An 18475-nucleotide genomic window follows, 5' to 3' on the forward strand; every position below is an offset into this window, starting at 1 on the left:
TAAGTGTGGGAGAAAAACCTTACCAGAGTCTGAATTACAATAATAAATAATTACTATTGCTAATATCTATTAGCTGCTTTCTAAGTTTTTGATACTCTGACACATGGCTGTATAGTCTGAATAAATGTGAGATTTTTAATGACCAAGATAACAAATATTTCAAAAGCCCAATACTGTGATTTGCTACTCGTTCAGCATCTGTTTCCTATAAATAAAGCAGGTGGCCTCTCTTGGCTGTTACATGGCCATTCAGAAGAGCCAAGTTCCTTGCCGTCAGTCTCACCAATTTGTGGCCCACATTTTAAAGACTCTGTTGCTGCACACGGTGTATTAGAAATGTCCTGATGTTAGAAGTTTTAATCAATCAAATCAGGCTTGTTGATTTAGTGGGATTTTGTGGACAAATCTTTGTTATCAGCTGTATAATAATTATAAGCTGTTTTTACCAGTGGATAAGGAAAGGATTACTCTCCTCTTTGAGAATGGTAACTTTATAATTACATGTATTTACTTGCCTTATCAGAATAGAATTTACCAGCTGAGACACAGGATTATTTTTATTCAAAAGACTCCTGGGTAAATTGAAGAAGCACACTTTTCGGGGGTGGTGGGGGGAGTTTAGCTTTTGTAGACAGTTGTTCCTGGAATGAATAAAGAACAAATAAAATGAAATGAGTTTTAGTTTTTCTTTCCTTTTTGAAATGTATTCATACTTGGCACAAAAATTACCTAGATGGTTAATTCAGCCCAACCCCTGATACTGTTGAGAAATGTACAGGCATTTATTGACAACTTGGTGTATTCAGTGTGCAAATGTGTTTTAGCCAAAGCTTTGGATTTCATATGGGCATTTTTATGGTTCTGGATCAGAATCTGCCAAAACTTCAAGAGAACTTTTCTTTTTTAGAATTCATTTTTCCTTCTTACTGTCCCACTTCAATCTGCAACTAACTTCTATGTCTCATATATGCCTGAAGAGGAATTTGCTTTTCTCTCAGGTGTTCATTATGATTCCAAGTTAAGCTCATAAGGAAATAATAGTGAGTCTAGATAATCTGTAGATTGGATCCTGTTTCTCTTAGCCAGATCTTCTCAATTTGATTTTTCCACCCAATACCAGAATTTTGTTTCAGCAACATAAACATTTTGCTTCTCTTTTGCCAGATGTCTTTAGAAACAGAAATCCCTTGTGGTCTCCCTCCTTATCCTTTCCAATCTTTCTAATGTTCCCTAAACTCTCTCTGAAGTTGTTGAGAACGTAAACATCCCTGAGTCAGAAACTTTGTCCTCTATTTCTCTTACTTTCTTGATAAGGCACCAGCACCTCTTATCCGTGGACACTTGCTTCCTGAAATACTGACAGATTGGAGCCACAGCCAGAGGAATGCAAATCAAGTGTTCTTAACATGGACACCGGGAAACTGCTGTGTGATGGTTTGGTCTGCTTGAGGGGAAGAGAAACCCCGAGCATTCAAGCGTTAAGAGACAGCCACCGAGCTTTCAGCTGTGTCTGTCTACTTGGCAGCCGTCCATTTGGCAAGGCATCAGTTATGCTAGGGCGTGAGACCCGGAGAGGAGATTATCCTTCTGACTCCCATCGGAAAGTAACCCTTGGCAGATTGACTGTCACCGACTAGCTTGGAAAAGTTTTCATTCAGAATGTTTGAGCCCTAGGCTTGCTGCTTACACTGAGTCAGCAGAGATTAAGGGACCCCCAGCTGAGTGGTGGCACCATCCTGGGCAGAGTGAGGGCAGATGCCCAGCAGGGCCGGCGTCTGGCTCTGTGTCTGATAACACCCCTGGCCTCTTTGCCTTTTTGCACATTTTCCAGCTGTGCTCTGTACCGAGTTTTCATCTTCTCTTCCTTTCTCAGTTCCTGCTCCCTGCAAGATGAGATGGACCTGGTCCCCGCCTGCACCCCAGCCTCACCAAGCACATCTTCCCTTCTGTCCATGTTTCAGTTCTGGTGCGGCTGTCATTGGGAACGTGGCTCCTGGAGGAGGGTTCTGACATTCTCTGTCAGGGCACGTCTCTTCTCCTCTCTCTGTTTGATTCTCATTTTTCCTCTGTTCCCACTCTCCCCATTTTCTACACACCTCGTTCCTCACCGGCCTTTCTGCCTTGCCAGTGTCCACTGACCTCTCTTCATCTCCTCCCTCCTTCACTGTCCCCTGTGGGTGCTTATTTACTGGGACCAATTACACTTCACATTGACATCTATCTCCTCTCCTCCTTTTAATCACTAGCATCTTCTCCCTGTGTCATTGGAGACAGTGACATTGGAGACAATCCTGTTCTGTCATCGAGCCTTAAATCCTCTCATTTTCAAAATTGATAAACACTTATGAATGCTTAAACTTCATCACACTTAAACCTTAGACCAAGTCTCATAGGACCTATCTAAAGTATTAGGCTAGTTAAAGTTTTTTGAGATCTAATATTTAAGTTTCCAGACAAAGAATCTACTATATTTGGCAATTTGAGTTTTCATTTTACCCCTAGGTAGTTCATGTGACTAACTGAAATTTATATCGTGTTGGACATCTGCTGCCTTGCGCAAGAAAAAGCCTACTGCACCTGAAGAAAGTAGTCAGTGTAACTACAGGACTAGGCCTCCTTTAAGGAAGATGGCCTCTGTGTTATGCAGTGTTTTGTTTTTGTTTTATTTTTATGGATGTAATGACTTCATTCTCCGACCACCTTAGTGAAAAGGAGGTTTAGTGTAAGGCTTTAATGGAATTACACCTGGAAAGCCCCCTACGCAAACCTTCTCACTCCCTCTTGTTCTTTCTTGGTGCCTCTACCCCCCCAGCCTCTCGCTAAGGCCAGCCTGCTCCCTCTGTGTTCCCTAGAAGTGCAGATCGCACAGGTCATCCATCTTTTAAGCTTATGTAATAACCATCCCTCCTGTTGTCTACAGCCCATCCAACTAGGCCGTGTTGTTGGGGTCTTTGAGGGGACCCAACAGATTCTTCCCCATCTGGGTTCTGATCCTGGTGAGAAATAGGAAAAAAGACTAAGGAAACCAAAATAGCACCTTCATTTCTAACAAAGAAGTTGAAGGAGGTACCTTACTATATGCTAACAGTGAGCTTTCTTACTCTGAACCCCAGAATTAGGCGGCTCTCCACAGCCATTCATGGCCACTGCTGGCCTTGGGCAGGTCTCCCGCCCCGGGGCAGAGGATGACCTGGGCTCACTGTGAGCAGCATGTCAAAAGGAAAGGCAGAGGAAGGGGCGGGGCTGCACATGCCAACTTTCTCCTTTCACGCATTTCAGCCAGATAAGTAAGTCTCTCCACTGCCACCGTGGAGCCAGTGAGCGTCAAAGAAGAGGCAAGGCGTATTATGCCAATGACTGCCCCTCCGCACGGAAGGAGATGCCCCCTCAGGTACATTACAGGTCATTAGTCTCCTTAGGAGTGGGCTGCCTTTTGGTCAGGTGCCCACCCCAGTCTAGGTGATGGACATCTCTTCAAAAACAAGAGCCCAAAGTTGATTTCCTGAGCAGAAGCTGGGGGTGGAGCACTTGAACAAGGCACATGGCAGGTGGGACGGGCATATCCTGCGTCCTGCTCATGACCTCACAGTACCACCCTCTGTTCCCTGAGTATTTTCTCTGTGACCACTCAGTTCATTTCTTCATGCCTCAGTTTCCTTATGTAACCCTTGAAAGTCATATTTGATCAGCCATCAATGAGAGAGAGAGAGAGAGACATTGCTATCAGGGAAAAGACTGAAGCAGATTCAGTCTGTGCTGTTTTACAGGTGACAGGTGAAATAAGCCTCTCCCAGAGAGCGCCACCTTGAGGCTGTCTGGAGGCAGAGTTACCTAAGCAGAGAGACTAACTTTCTCGTGGAATGTTTTAGAACAGGGAAGACAGATAGCTTTCATCTCATGCCACCTTCTCTTTATTAGCAGTGGCTGCCTGCGGTCTGTACCAAGAAAGATTCTGAGACTATATCCCAGCTCAGCAGAAAAGAGTTCTCTGATCGTTACTGATGTGGGTAAGGAGAGTGAGGGCCCTTGAGCCAGCTAGTGGCCATTGTTGATTCAAAGAGAGCATAGGTGGGACTTCCTTCCCTAACAGCTGCCCCTGCATCAGAAGTAGGAAGTGGGAGCTTCAAGCTGGAGTAGCACCAAATGAGGCTGGGCCACAGGGCCACAAATTTGGCTGGTGTAGCAGAAAGGTGTGCAGACTTTTTCTGTAAATGGCCAGATTTTAGGCTTTTTGAGCCATGTATTCCCTGTCGCAATAACTCAGCTCTGCCATCGTGGTGCCAAAGCAGCGTAGACAGTAAAGAAAGGAGTGGGCCTGGTGGTGCCACAGTAAATCTTATTTTACGAAAGCAAACAGTGGGACATAGTTTGTTGCCTGGTGTAGAGAAGAGACCAACATCAAGATCTAGAATTCTGGAAACTTCCCATGGTACCAGTGTCTAAATCTCCCTCCATCCTCAGCTCTGAAAGACGTCGTTAGGAGCCAACAAAGCATTTGACAGGCAATATTAAGCTCTCCGAATCTAACTTCTTCTCAGGAAAATATTAGCAATGACGTCTACTCAGGAAAATATTTCTCCCAGATACATTCAGAGCCTGTGCAGTGATACAGTCACATCACTTCTTAGGCAGCAGTGGAGTTCCAAAGCCAGCGTTTCAGACAGGAGTCTCACACCACCGAAATTACCTGTGAAAATTCCTGCAATCACCTTAAATTAGAATATATCAATACATGGATTGAAAGCCATGAGGTAGACTCAAGGAAGGCGTGAAAGGGAAGTCCACATGCAGATAGATAAGGGCGTATGTAGGAACGCTCCTTCTTTATAAGAACAGTCCTATCCCAGCAGGTGCAGAACTGTAAAGTGTCCTACTTACCAGAGGGTTCCTCCCATTTTAGTTTAACATTAAGGCTCCTGTACCTTTGGCTTGCATTAATATCTGTGTTACTTTTTTGAGAGTTCATATAGTTGAAAGCAAGAGCATAGGTACCTGTCATAAGCCCTCAATAATAATATGTCAGACTTGATCCTAGACCTGCTTGCGTGATCATAAGCGCATACACACCATTCATGGAAACGTGGTAAAAAACCTGGCATTCCGCTTCCTGCCACCGCCTGCTGTCATCATAGGAATGCCTGTCACATTCACACCCTGGGCATTCGGTTTTTTCTTACCAAGGGAGAAGAAATCATTGAGGCAAGTAGGTGTGCATGATACAGCCCCACAGGCTATCTTATGCTATCTTCAATTTTTATAAAATGTGATACAAGGTATTTCAGTGAGATACTCATCCAGCTGCAGTAACTTTCCCAGGTTGCTCAGCTAGTTGGTAACAGAGCGAAGTTTAAATCTCAGCTTCCTCATCTGTGAAATGGGAATAAAAATATGGCAGCCTCACAGGGTTATTGTCAGGAGCAGATTAGTTTTAAAATAACCTAGAATGATGCCTGGCTCAATAAATGTCAGCTGTCGTTTTTATCTGAGCTCTTGTCCACAACTCGAGTGATGCCACATGGATGGACTCCGCTGGTTGCCTGCAAGGTGCTAGATGTAAGATGCCCATCGTCTCAGATGAATGAGGGCCACTGATGCAGCAGGAGCTTTGCCTCTCATCCTCAATGAATGATTCCATTTCCAACAGTATAATAACAAGACACAAGAGATGTGATAAGCTTTCTAAATTTACGTGTCACCAAGAAAATGGACCTTCTCTCTCTGATTGTCACTTGAAAGAATAATGGAGGAGGACCAAGGGCACAGGGACCGTGAACATTTGAGGAGGAATCTGCTGCTTCATAGAATTTGCTTTGCTTCCACTGACCTCTCCTGTCCCAGGGGGAGGGAAAAAAGGACTCAGTTATTCAAAGCAGAGGTCGAAATATTTTAGGATTTATGAGCCATGCTGTTTCTGTCACAAGTCCTCAGCTCTGCCACTGTAGCACAAAAGCAGCCATCGACAATCTGTAAATGAATCACTTTGGCTGTGTTCCACTGAAACTTTATTTATGGACACTGAAATTTGAATTTCATGTAATTTTCATGTATCACAAAATATTATTCTGATTTTTTTCCCCAACTGTTTAAAAAATGTAAAAACTATTCTTAGTTCCCAGGTGGTACAAAAAGAGGCAGCAGGCTGGGTTTGTCCCCCAGGCCATAGTTTGCTAGCCCTGACAGCACCAGCCGGAGAGTCACATCTGTCACGGTTCACTGGTTGTTTGAGCAAATTATCTCACATGTCATGAACTCAGTTGCCTCTAGTGAGAACAAGAGACTTATCCTAAAGGAGCCCTGGGATTCCTTCTAGCACTAAAAGGCCAAGGCTGTGTGGTTGTCATGTTGTTTTACAGTCAGACAAACCTGGGTTCTAGTCCTGGTTCAGCCTGTGATTTGCTGGGGGATGTTGGGCAAGTTCCTAAGCCTCCCAGTGCCTCGGTCGCCTCATCTGTAAAGTGGGGATAAAAATGATGTCAACTTTAGGGTTGCTGTGAAGATTCAACTGATAGGATACTTGTGAACCGCTTTAGTCACTTGTCCAAAAAACATTTATTATACCTAGCATATACTGAATAAGTGCTAACTTATTATTCTTTTTTAAAAAGCTGAATTCCTATTAATATAATACTTTTAAAAAGACAGCTTCTGCACCCTTTGACTAGAGAGTGGTTTTCTTCACAGCCCTGTGATAAAAAGCTGGCTGGAGTGGCAGGGAGGGGCTGCACCTTTTGAACAAAGCCCTGTAATTTGTATCCACTACTGTTGTCTTCTCTCCATGTAATGAAAGCAAAGAACGAATTTTGATAAATTAACCTGGCATTTCTGTATACAGCTCTCTCACTCCACCCAGTGGCAGGAAGTCAGTGGTAAATCGTGCAGAAGAGGTGGAGAATTTTTAAAGATTTTAATAATTATTATTATTCTTTTTATAATATCCTCTACCAATAGAGCAAGATTTCATTTTAAAATCGGTCCCCTTTGACTCTCTATGTATTGCTGTTCTTAAGGCATGCAGTGGGTAGGTAACGATTTAGCTGAGTGGCTTTCAACAGGCAGATATTAAGAAATGCCTAAAGTTCGACCAGCATGAGTTGATCAGTTAACTGTATAGGTGGTTGTTAAAAGTGTTGTCCTGCAGCCTCATTAAAAAGCAATGCAGCGTTTAATAAATATTAGAGCATGTCAGCAGCGCAATTTAAATGTGGGGAAGAGATCAATTTCCTTTGTAATTGGGTGCACAGGCATAAACAGTCTGTTTGGAACTCTTGATTCTGTGTCACGGTTTAAAGCAGCTATGATGGTTTCTATTTAGAAATAAAGACTGGGGAGGGAATGGGAGATGTCAGCCACTTGGTGAATCAAGAAGAAACTAACCTGAAATGCTCACATAATATCATTAACAAAAGGAATCCGCAAACGAGCAAGGCTCCCTCTGTTCCTCTTTTCTTTTCCAGTGACCTCATTTCAGTGACTGCTGTTTTTCTTTCTAACCCTCTTCTCTGTGCATCCCCACTTCCCCTTACAGCTGCTCTCTCAACAGGAACCAGGAAGCGACCTGTAATTCCTCTCCAAGGCAGGGTCCGTGGGCAGCAGGGCCTGCCCTGGCTTTGCTTCTCCCTGGCCTGTCCCTAGCCCTGCCGGCCGAGGAGAAGCCAGTCAGGGTGCTGGAAGGGAGATGCTGGCAGGGTCAGGGTAGGGCTGCTGCAGAAGGGACTTGGCAACCTCACTTGTTTTCCCCTCACTCTCTGTTTGACTCTTTGTCTCTCATTCTCTTAGTTGTCTCCGTCTCTAGTCTCCTCTTTCATCCCTTCTGCCTCTCTCTCTCTCTCTCTTTTTTTTTTTTTTTGTCTCTTTCCCTTTCTCCCTCTCTGTCTCTCTTGTCTCTCTGTGTCTCTCTCCTGCCTCTCTTTCTGTTTTCTTTCCGACTCTCCTGCCTCAGGCTCTGCCATGCCTTCTGTCTCATCTGTTCTCTGTCTGTGTGTGCTTCTCTCTTTCCTGCCTCTGTTTCTGACACCCCCCCACACACACCTCACGTCACAGATTTGCATCTGACCAAGGCCCCTCTGTATGTGCCCCCTTCCTCCTCATACTCCTGTGCCCGAGCTTTATATTTCAGAGCGAGGTTCTCTTCCAAAACTGCTTGGTTCTGAGCATGCCTAGTATGTGCTTAATAATTAAGGCTGTAATTAAAGTGTAACTGCAAGTATAATTAAAATTCACTTTAGTGGATCCTGGAATGATGAAGCGATTAGGCAGTTTGATATGGCCCTGCAGGAGTAGCTGGAGGGAGAGAAGGGCCGTGTGTTTGTGTGGCGCTGCCCCACCCTCTCTTACCCCGGCCCCGCTGGCTAGTTGTTAACATTGAGCACAGCAGCCTCTTGTGCCTGGGCGGCCGGCAGTGACAGCAGCTTGGAGTCCTCCCTCAAGGGCACTCAGTACAGCCAGTTAATACATGGACCTTCTTAGAGAAAGAGGCCACGACAGAAGCCCTTGAGAACTTAGAGAAAGCTCAGGAGCAGCCCTCCTCATTTTCTCTCAGGCCATTTGGGGTTTTGATTTCAACCTCCTGAAAAAGCGTTATTTGGGGGTGTTGGGTCAGCAAGGTGATGAGAAGAGGACTCATCCACACTTGCTGTCGCCTGGAGCACACTTTGTACGGATGAGCCCATCTGTAGTTATTCAGTCCATCTACAGGCACATCCTGTGTGTGGGATACTGTGCTGAGCCTGGAGGTACGCGGTGAGCAAGGCTGACCAAGTGGCAGCCCTCGTGAAGCGTATGCTTAGCGGGGACAGAGCAACATCAATAAGCAGTCCAAATAGTGCTGTGATTTTAGATGTACAAAGTATTCTAGAAGCTCATCTTACAATCCCCTACTCTGGATTGGGGGTTGGGATGTGGTGACAAGAAGGCATCCCCAAAGAAATGTCATTTAAACAGGTAGCTCATGGGCGTATGGTGTCTGCCCAGCAGAGGGGGCAACAGAGCTCCGGTTGGAGGGCACAGCAGGCCAAAGCCCCAGCTTGTCTGCAGGTCCACAGATTTCTTTGTCAGTCATTTTCCCCCTTGGGAATATCTGGTGCGAAGTTGGGTGCTGAAGAGGGGATTAATTAAGGAACTGGCTAGTTGGTTATATCAATCCATTTATCCCTCCCCCCAAAAAGTGATCAGGAGCTTATTTCAACCATACGCATGGAAAGGGACTCATCTAAACATGAACAAACAGTTCTTTCAGTGGGCAGGAACCATAGTAAAGTTGGCCCTCAGGAAGAGGAGGGTCTGACTTGGAGGCAGACCTCAGGAACATCATTCCAGCACTTGTCTCTTCACTTGACTTCTTCACCCTCTGAGTATTTGCACAGCCTTTCTTTTATCTGCTTACTTGTGACTGGTAAGTCCTTTTCATGCTACTACTTTCTATTTCATGGAAACTACTCTTTGAGATTCTCTGGAGAGCGAATCTAATTGGACAAGCTAATGACCGTGGTCTGTGTTTGGACCACCCTTGGGTCAGGTGCAGTCAGTGTCTTGGGAACAATCGAGGTCCGCCTTGGGACAGAGAATACCCCGTGGTCCCTCATAGAACAGGGGACAGTGGGGATGGAAGGTTTAGCCAGAAGGGGAGATTGGAAAGAGGAGACATCCTAGTTGTATGTGATCCTTGTTCTTAAATAACTTATAGCCTCGTTGAGGTTCAGATGATCTCATGCATGGGAAAGTGCTGTGTGTTTTAAATGTCAAACAGGAGTCACCAGGAAATCAAAATAGAGTCTGAAAAGCGAAGGATTTTGAAACCAAATCCTGCCAATCAGTCACTAGGCCTCAGTGCTCTTGGCTTAAAAAAAAAAAAAAAAGAACTGATTTATAAACACCAAACTCACAAGTTCATTTAGAAACATAGATCTCACAGAGTCCTTGTAAGGGTCAAATAAAGTAATGTGGGAGGACTTTGTAAATCAGAGATTTTTTTTATTGTTGTTGTGATGATGATGATGACGTATTTACAAAATCATAAGAAGGACTTATTCAAGTATAGCGTGGATGTTTCAAGCATTGTTGAATGCTCATTGCACTGCTTCCTAACTATGACGAGCCATGCTCGCTAGACTAGCCTTTAACTTATTTGTGCCTCAGTCCTCTCCTCTGCAAAAGGAAGATAATAATAGAAGCTATCTCAGGGTTGCTACTGAGGAACAAAGGAGCTAGTGTACTTAGAACCCCAGACCAATGTGTGACCCATGCTAAGTGATAGCTGCTATTACTGCTTTTATTATTATTATGGCTACTACTAGCACAGCTAATTCAGTCCAGTTAGACAGAGCTTGGCAGGCATGAGTGAGACCTGTACCCACAGGAGGAATCACATGGAGGAAAGGTAGATTAGAAGGTGAGGAGTGCTCAGGCAGATGAGACTGCCTCTTGGGGTGATGCATGGGGATCTTGGGAGCTGTGTATTGAGGAAGGAAGAGGGAGAAGAGCCTTCTGTATCTTAGCATAGATTTCTTCCCTGGCAGGTTGGAGGCCAGGTGGAGAGTGAGTGCTGGTCCATGTCTCTGTTGAAGGAGATAAACATTTCCATATTTAACTTACACTGACCTCCTGGTGCAAAGACTGATTCGATTCTGTGTCTGTCAGGACTTTGGTTCACGCTGCGTCACTACTCCATGAAAGCGCTGCCTACAAGTTAATGTTGGAATCCCTTAGCTTGGTACCCAACACCTCCCACAGTGTGATCCTCTGTCCTACTTTTCAACCTCTGGGACCTTGGCTGAAACTTTACCAAATGAATCAAAATGCACACTGAGGTTGTTCTTACTGAAATAATAAATCTTTACATCTGCATTAAGTTAAGTACCAGTGTGAAACAAATTTCCCCGAAATTTAGCTGATTAACCTAAGGAACATGGATCATCTCGAAGCTTCTGTGGTGGGGAATCCAGGGCTGGCTTAGCTGGGTCCTCTGGCTCAAGGTCTGTCACAAGTACAATCACATTGTTGCAGCCTGGGGTCCTGTCGCAGCCTGCCTTGGGGAGGGTCGCCTCCAGGCACAGTCACATGGTTGTTGACAGGATGCAGCTCCTCTTGGGTTGTTGGAATGAAGGCCTCCGTTCCTCCTTGGCTTTTGGCTGGAGGCTGCCCTGAGTTCCTTGCCTCGTGAGCTTCTCCATAGGGCAGCCCATCGCCCACAGCGTGGAAGTTGGCTTCGTCAGAGTGAACACACAGAAAGTGGACTTTGTCTCAGAAGTGACCTTCCATTACTTTTGCTATATTCTTGTTCATTAGAGGCAGGTCCTGGCTCCAGCCCACACTCAAGGGGCGTGAGCACCAAGAAGTCGGGATCAATCATTTAAGAGTCATTTTAGAAGCTGCCTCCCACCCTTACAAAGTAGTCTGTTAGTTAAAGTAATGCTCACTCCCGTAACAACAGGTATGTGCTGAAATGTCAGAGGCAACATACTAGAAGTTTCTTTCTCACTCATATAAAGTCGGAGAGGGTGAGTGAGCCAGGTGCTCTGCTCTACAGGGTTACTCAAGCTTCCGGGCTGAGGGAGTCATTGTCATCTGAAAAAAGTGTCTTCCAAGGTTGTCTTAGCTGACAGCATTCCAGAAGACAGACAAGGAAAACCAAGAGAGAGAGAATATAGAGAGTACCAATGGAGATGTTATGGGCATGTTTTTCATTTCTGCTCACAGTGTATTGGCCAGAACTCAGTCACATGAGCCTCCCGCCTGCGAGGGGACCCGGGAAATGCAGTTCCTGTTTGGGCAGCCACTTCCCAGCAGTAGCTCTCTCCCCCCGTAGCAGAGGAGCATGGATCTTTGGAAGACAGCCAGCCATGACTGCCACAGAGACTTCGCCTTTTACAAAATGCTTTCACATGTATTATTTCATTTGCTTCTCATGGCAACCTGTGCTACCAGCATTATTACCTCATTTTAAAGACAGGGAAACAGACCAGCATGTCGTTAGAACATAATTAAAGAGAGCAGGATTCAAGTACCATGTCTGCCTCTTACAACCTGTGTGACTATGAAGTTCCCCTGTGAACCTCTCTGTGCCTCAGTTATCTCATCTGTGAAACAGGGACAATGGGATTTATTCATAGTCATTGTAAAATTTTCATATGCCCCATGTAAGTCACTTAGCATTATATCTGGTATGCAAGATTAGCATTGCACTGGTATGCAAGTGTTTAATCAGTATTAGTCATGAGGAAGATGATCACAATGTTATGTCTGGAGGTAAAGAAGTTGAGGCGCAAAGGAGTTAAATGATTTACCCAAAATTTTGCAACTAATAAAGTGCCCAGCCAGGATGGGTGGCTGGGAATTTTAGGTAACAACTTCCCTACCTTTCTTGCTTGCCCTAGAGCAAGTTCTTGCTTGCCCTAGAGGCCATTGGTCAGATTCCTGTGTAAAGTTGCAGTGAGTCAGCCTTGACCCGAAGACACAGTGCCCAGTGTCCCCTTCCCCATGGCTCTGGTGGACCCAGGGTCCCGGGAAAATCAACACTGTACCACCTTCCCAGCTCATCTGCTCCTCCTTAACTTGGCCTCGGCCTTTTTGTATGAAACATGCTGACCGAGCACCTCCTTTTAATTTATACTCTGAGGTCCTCCAAGGCCTATATTTCAAGGTCTTTGTTTATAAATAGGCTCTGTCTTGCTAACTAGATGAAAGCACGGGAGATGATGTAAGATGAGATGTTTCTTTAAGACACTTAAATTTTATCACATTTCTCCCAGGGGCTTGTTCACACTGAAAGAAGAGAAAAGCATTTCGCATGTTAAATAGTCATCGAAGAACACATTTGGGTAGGGTAGCTTGGCCCGCAAACGCTACAGATCCACAAGGAATGGCCAAGAGACATCATCAGAGGCTACGATGTTCATTTTCATGGCATCTGAACTTATATAGAGTGGGGAAGAAGTATAAATGGACACATTGAATACTGTCATTGTCTCCAAGCAGTGGATTCATGGCCTTAGGTGGGCAGATTCTCTGAACTTCAGATCTCAGATTAGGTCACAACTCAGACCCTTCGTTTCAAGAGATCATTAAGACAAAAGACTTCTGGAATGGGGCAAAACCACATTAAGTCCACTTGAGTGTGGATTATCAGCAGAAATTTCAACTTCTATCAGTAAAAAATGTCCATTAGCCTCTTGCAAGTCCTATCTTTCATCTTTTTTTCTAGCTGGACCATCACTTGATACAGATCTTGTCACATCATCTTTCTCGTCAATGACATTGATTAGAACCTGAATTTAATTTAGTTCCTGGTGAAAAGCTACAGATAGATTAGTCCTGAGCATCCTCATGTATTACTGCCAGTACTCCATACCATCCCAACGCCTTGATTTACCATTCTCTTGCTCATTTTTTGTGCATAACTTTTTCTTTAGATTCCATATTCAGACTATTCAATCAAAGGATAAATCCGTTTCAGAATATTTTCCTCTTTCAAACTAGTTGAACAAGGTGTTGTTAATCTTTCTTTGTTCACAGTCTTCTAAGAACCTCATATTTCCATTTTTTTAATGCCAGAGAAAATATAGGCAGTATCTTTTTTAATGCCAGACATTTGAGGTGAAAAGAGGAAAAAAATAAATGTGTCATCTGGATGTATCTAAATAGCCAGATCTGGATCATAAAAAGCTGAACTGAGTTGTAATTAAATGGTGTTAGGAGACTCGGGCATCCCATGATTTCAGATTGTATGAAACGTCCTGGGGCACCACCTCCAGTTCCATCTCAGTGACTGTACACCATCCCCCCACCCCCTTCCAGGAACCAATGTGCATGAGGCCCAGAACATTCTCAGTAACAGCGGACTCCCCATTACTTCGGCCGTCGACCTGGAGGATGCAGCCAAGAAAGCTGTGGCCAGCGTGGCTGAGAAGTGATGTCTTTGTCCTGATCCCTTGGAAGAAGAAGTGCATTTACCCATAAAAAGTGATGGTTCTCTCATCACTGTGAAGAAAATGGTTATCCCACTGGGGAAAAAACGGGGAAGGGAGGAGCAAGAATCGCTGTATAAGAAACTCCAATCTGTATTTTCTTGAATATCTAGACAGCCTAAATAATCTGATTTCCCTTATAGTCTTCATTAAATTAATGCCCTGCCTTCTAATACTTCTCTGTCATGGTGAGCTAGCTCGGTAGGCATTATTTTGCCAACTTTGGGGAGCAGTCTATGTGGCCAACCAGTGTGCATGTGAGATCAGGCCCTGGTTCATTTACAACAATTTTGGTGCACATTTCGTCCTGTGTAATAAAAAAAAATAAAAAAAGAAAAAAATCACAGGCTGTAAAAAAAAACTCAGATAAGATTACATTTAACAGTTTTACCACCAAAAGGTGCAGCTAAGACATTGAAACAAATAGGTGTTATAAACTGCAACAGTTTTTACAATTTCCAACTCCAACATGTTTAGAAAATCCATAAATATTACAAAATATATTTTACAATGAAAGATCTGCAGTCAATACCCCATACATGTATCCTACCATTTGCCTTAATATTGAATATACTGTTTACCTCACACTAAAAATAAAGCCAGAAGCCTTATTTGTGATTTTGAAGTAGAAGTTTCTCTTTTAATATCAAAACTGAAGAAGGTTGATTCTTCTGGAAATCTCTGACTGTCATTTCAAGATGAGACAACACTGAAAATTAAATTATGCTGTGAGTGTCACTGTCTTCTCTCCCCTCCCATTTTCCCTCAGAATCTACCACCTGGGAAAATGTAATTGGGAGAATGTGGCTTTTTTGCAGTGTCCATTTTTATGGTGGGAAAGAATGTGATTTAGGTTTTTGTTTAAATTTTGGTAAATTTTTATCTGTACAGAAATTCAAATAAAATCCTCTGTTTTGTAAACTCTGATATCTGTGTTTCTTATTTTAATCAATTTTATTCCTCAAACAATTTTTTTCTTTTACTAAGACACTAGCCTTAGTGTCTTAGGCATATCTCCAAAGTTAGAAAATTTGGGTTGTCCCAGGATTATTCCAGTTCTACTCAACTTTATCAGCAGCCGTATCTGTTAAGAGATTATTTAATGAAAGAATGAACGTTATATACACACCAGAAGCCCAGGTAAGTGCCACAGATGTCTAACAGGTTAAAATGTGACCTCAGTTTGCATAAGGAAATACACAGACATAACCTCCTCCCATATGTGAGGCTCAGGTGCCAACATTAACAGTTTTCCTCTCAATGTACAAATGTGTCACAGACCAAACCTTTTTGTTGGGTTGTTTTTTTTTTTTTTTACCAGTTTTTACATTGTTCTCATAAATTTCATACCTGGACAAAAGTTAAAAAGTCATTATTTTATAGATCCATATTTGCCATGGAGAAAGAGCTCATTTGATAGATCAATCTTGTGTCCTTTCTTAATTGTTATGCAATGCATGAAAAATATTAAGTGTCTTTTTAAGTGTGTTTTGGTTTTTGATACATTAACTAGTTAGTATTGTAAAAGAAATAATGTATACTCTGTCATTTAGACAAAAACTACATATTTGACTCTTTTGCCCTTTGTAAAAGCTTGTGTTCACATGGCTGTACATATTGATGTTTCTAATCAATACAGTTTGGAGGAGGGGATAAAGAAATTAAATCGTTCATGTGATTATTTTATAACAAGGTTAATAACAAGCAAATAGCCCTTTATTTTCAAATAAGTGGGAAGCTTTATTTTCTTGGAAGCTCAAAGTATTGAGTTTGTGTTGCTTGCATAGTATCCCTGTTGCTCAGCACAGTATAGCTTCCATAAATTTTTATGGAATGAATTTCTGGTGTGTGTGTGGCCACAGCTATACTGAGTACAGAGTAGAAGTGGGGGCAGTTGGTGTTGGTTGTGGATTTGAAGTCCATACATTACCTCCTCCAGGGTGCCCTACATTTCTGACCTTCTGGCGTCCCCTTTGAGTTTTTGTCTCAGCTGTACTATATGTAAGGGTGAAAAATAATTTCCTTTAAATTTGATTAGTATTTGTTAAACTTGGCCCTATCCTAAGCAAGAATATCCATGAAAGGAGGTGACAGTCTAAACACGGTACTCAGTATCCAAGAAGCTTGAAAAGTAGTACACACTTTTTTACCCGAACTGCTTTGCACGTAAGATTTTAATGGATTTGCTAGTCTACCATGTCAATCTCCTAGAACCAGCATCAGATCTAGAGGAGATTAAAGTCCTGACCCTTTCACTTACCAACATTCACTTCTTTGGGTTGAATAATCTCTCATATTTGTGTAGATTCTTTTGTGGTGGCACAAAACCAACTCAAGCTTAAGAAAAAAGCTTTCTTTAAAAAAAAAGAAATAGTAATTATGTAATTACAATTTGTTCTTGTAATTACAAAAGGCAGATGTTTTTGGTTACAGTTAAGGCTAGATCTGGAAACTCAGAGCCTCAGAGCGTGAACTCTGCATCTATAGCAGCTTGTCTCTGTGTTGGTTTCATTCTCAGGCAGCCCATTTCCACAAGGTGGCAAAATGGCTGCTGGCCATCCCAGGTACATATTCTCAAGCTTAGCATCCCTAAGGGAGAAGGAGTGGGACAGGGGGCAAGAAAGAGTAAAGATGGAAGAAAGGGAGGGTGGGAGGGAGAGGGAGAAGGAGAGGGGGAGAGAGAGAGAGAAGGGAGGGAAGGAGGGAGGGAAGGAAGGAAGGGAGGAAAGATGGAAAGAGGGGAGGGAGGGAAGGAAGGGAGGAAGGAAGGAGAGAAGAGAGGAGGGAGAGGTTGGTTGTCTCCTGGTAATTCTAAGACACATTCCAGAATTGAGATGATCAGTTTTAGGTCAGGAACCTATCCCCGAACCAGTCCTCTGGCCAGGAGTTTACAGGGCTCTGACGAGTCCAGACTGGGTTAAAGACCCACTTGTTGGCCTGGGAACGAGACCACCCTCACCCAAACTACCAGAGCTGAGAGTAAGAAATGGAGGGGGTAATTCCATAAGGAAATTGGGTACCCAATAAGAAGAAGCAGTGTTTTCTGGAAGAGAAAAAATAAGAGATGATAACCACAGTCATCAACCATAGAGCAATTATGTTGAACCAATTGTTCTGTAAGGACTGTTCCAACTCTGAAATGTCATGATTTTATTCTATTAATTTCTTACCATTTCTTTGGAGTCCATTCTTACACATGCATACAGGTTACCAGGATTTTTGAATAGTTGCTGCTTAAGTCATCTTAATGTTTGACTTTGATTTATTTGTCTTGAACGGTAATGTCCACATAAGTCATGGCGTTGAGGCCCTTTGCTCAATTTTAGTTTTCTATTTAAGTTGTAATTCAACTCATGCATTAGTAAAATAACCAGGTAATTTTTTTTTTTTTTTAATTTATTTTTTGGCTGTGTTGGGTCTTCGTTTCTGTGCGAGGGCTTTCTCTAGTTGCGGCGAGCGGGGGCCACTCTTCATTGCGGTGCACGGGCCTCTCACTATCGCAGCCTCTCTTGTTGCGGAGCACAGGCTCTAGCCAGGAAATTTTAAATGACCTGACTGGATCTGTGAATTCCTTTTAGTTAGTTATTTTACAGTTTATATGCTATGTCCATCCCTCTCAGTTTGCTTTCGGCAAGAAAAAAGATGATCATTCTAAAGAATTATTTTACTTTTATTCAAGGTTTTAATAAAATGAGAGGAAAAATTATGTTTTGACATTTCTAAATTAAATATTTAAAAATCTGATTATTTGCAGGATACAATATATATTCAAATAATTAAAATAAATGAAAAATCATATAATAGTGGTTAAAAAAATAACAGTGTGAGGAAGAGCAAGAAAGGCTGTGTTCTTCCATATCCTTCTAGATTTGGAGTTGGCAAATTAAGGCCCGAGGGGCTATTTAGTAAATAAAGTTTTATCGACTCACAGCCATGCCATTTATTTGCATTTTGTCTATGGTTGCTTTCATGCTACACTAGCAGAGTTAAGTAGCTGTGATAGAAATTTTATGGCGCTAGAATATTTACTTGTTGACCCTTCACAGAAAAAGTTTGCCAACCCCTTCTCTATATAAATAAAAATACAATATTACCCTCAAAATGACAGCACAGATGATTGTTTCCAAACCTGGGAAAGGCAGATTTAGGCATTAAAGTGAAACATGAATAAGTAGGAAATATGATTTTTGACCCCTTTGCATTTTAAACCCTGTGAAAATTGACTAGTCTGCAAAAGGCCATTTGCCAATGAAAACCTTTTAAATTATGTTAATTTGCGTCTTTCCATCACCACAAGAACTGCCTGAACATAGCTCTTTGTGCTTCTGAACATATGCTATTCTTAACTACTTACAGGTGTATTGGAATAATATCAAATCATGACTACGAATATTGAACTCCCAAAGAGCTGTACCTATCGAGTCATACTCAAAGTGATCCTTGCTAGAGAATTTTTTGTGCATAATTTAATCTTGGGGTCCTGGGAAGATTATAAGAAAGCGAAGGAAAAAGTG

The 18475-nt window shown here is 42.7% G+C and overlaps 1 protein-coding gene across 3 annotated transcripts in view; it reads left to right on the forward strand.

Moving 5' to 3' along the window:
- Nucleotides 1-14888, forward strand: part of SUCLG2 (succinate-CoA ligase GDP-forming subunit beta) — a 256923-nt gene extending 242035 nt beyond the window's left edge. For 2 of the 3 annotated variants that reach the window (XM_082344801.1, XM_082344804.1), the window contains one exon: nucleotides 13792-14888. In XM_082344801.1, the coding sequence (XP_082200927.1) occupies nucleotides 13792-13907 (116 nt within the window). In that variant the 3' untranslated portion in view covers nucleotides 13908-14888. Of the gene's footprint in view, nucleotides 1-12746; nucleotides 13768-13791 lie in introns of those variants that run through there. The other variant, XM_082344802.1, reaches the window with a different exon arrangement.
- The last annotated feature ends 3587 nt before the right edge of the window (nucleotides 14889-18475 follow it).

This window comes from Balaenoptera borealis (genome assembly GCF_965194805.1).
Source record: "Balaenoptera borealis genome assembly, chromosome: 12".
NCBI lineage: Eukaryota > Metazoa > Chordata > Mammalia > Artiodactyla > Balaenopteridae > Balaenoptera > Balaenoptera borealis.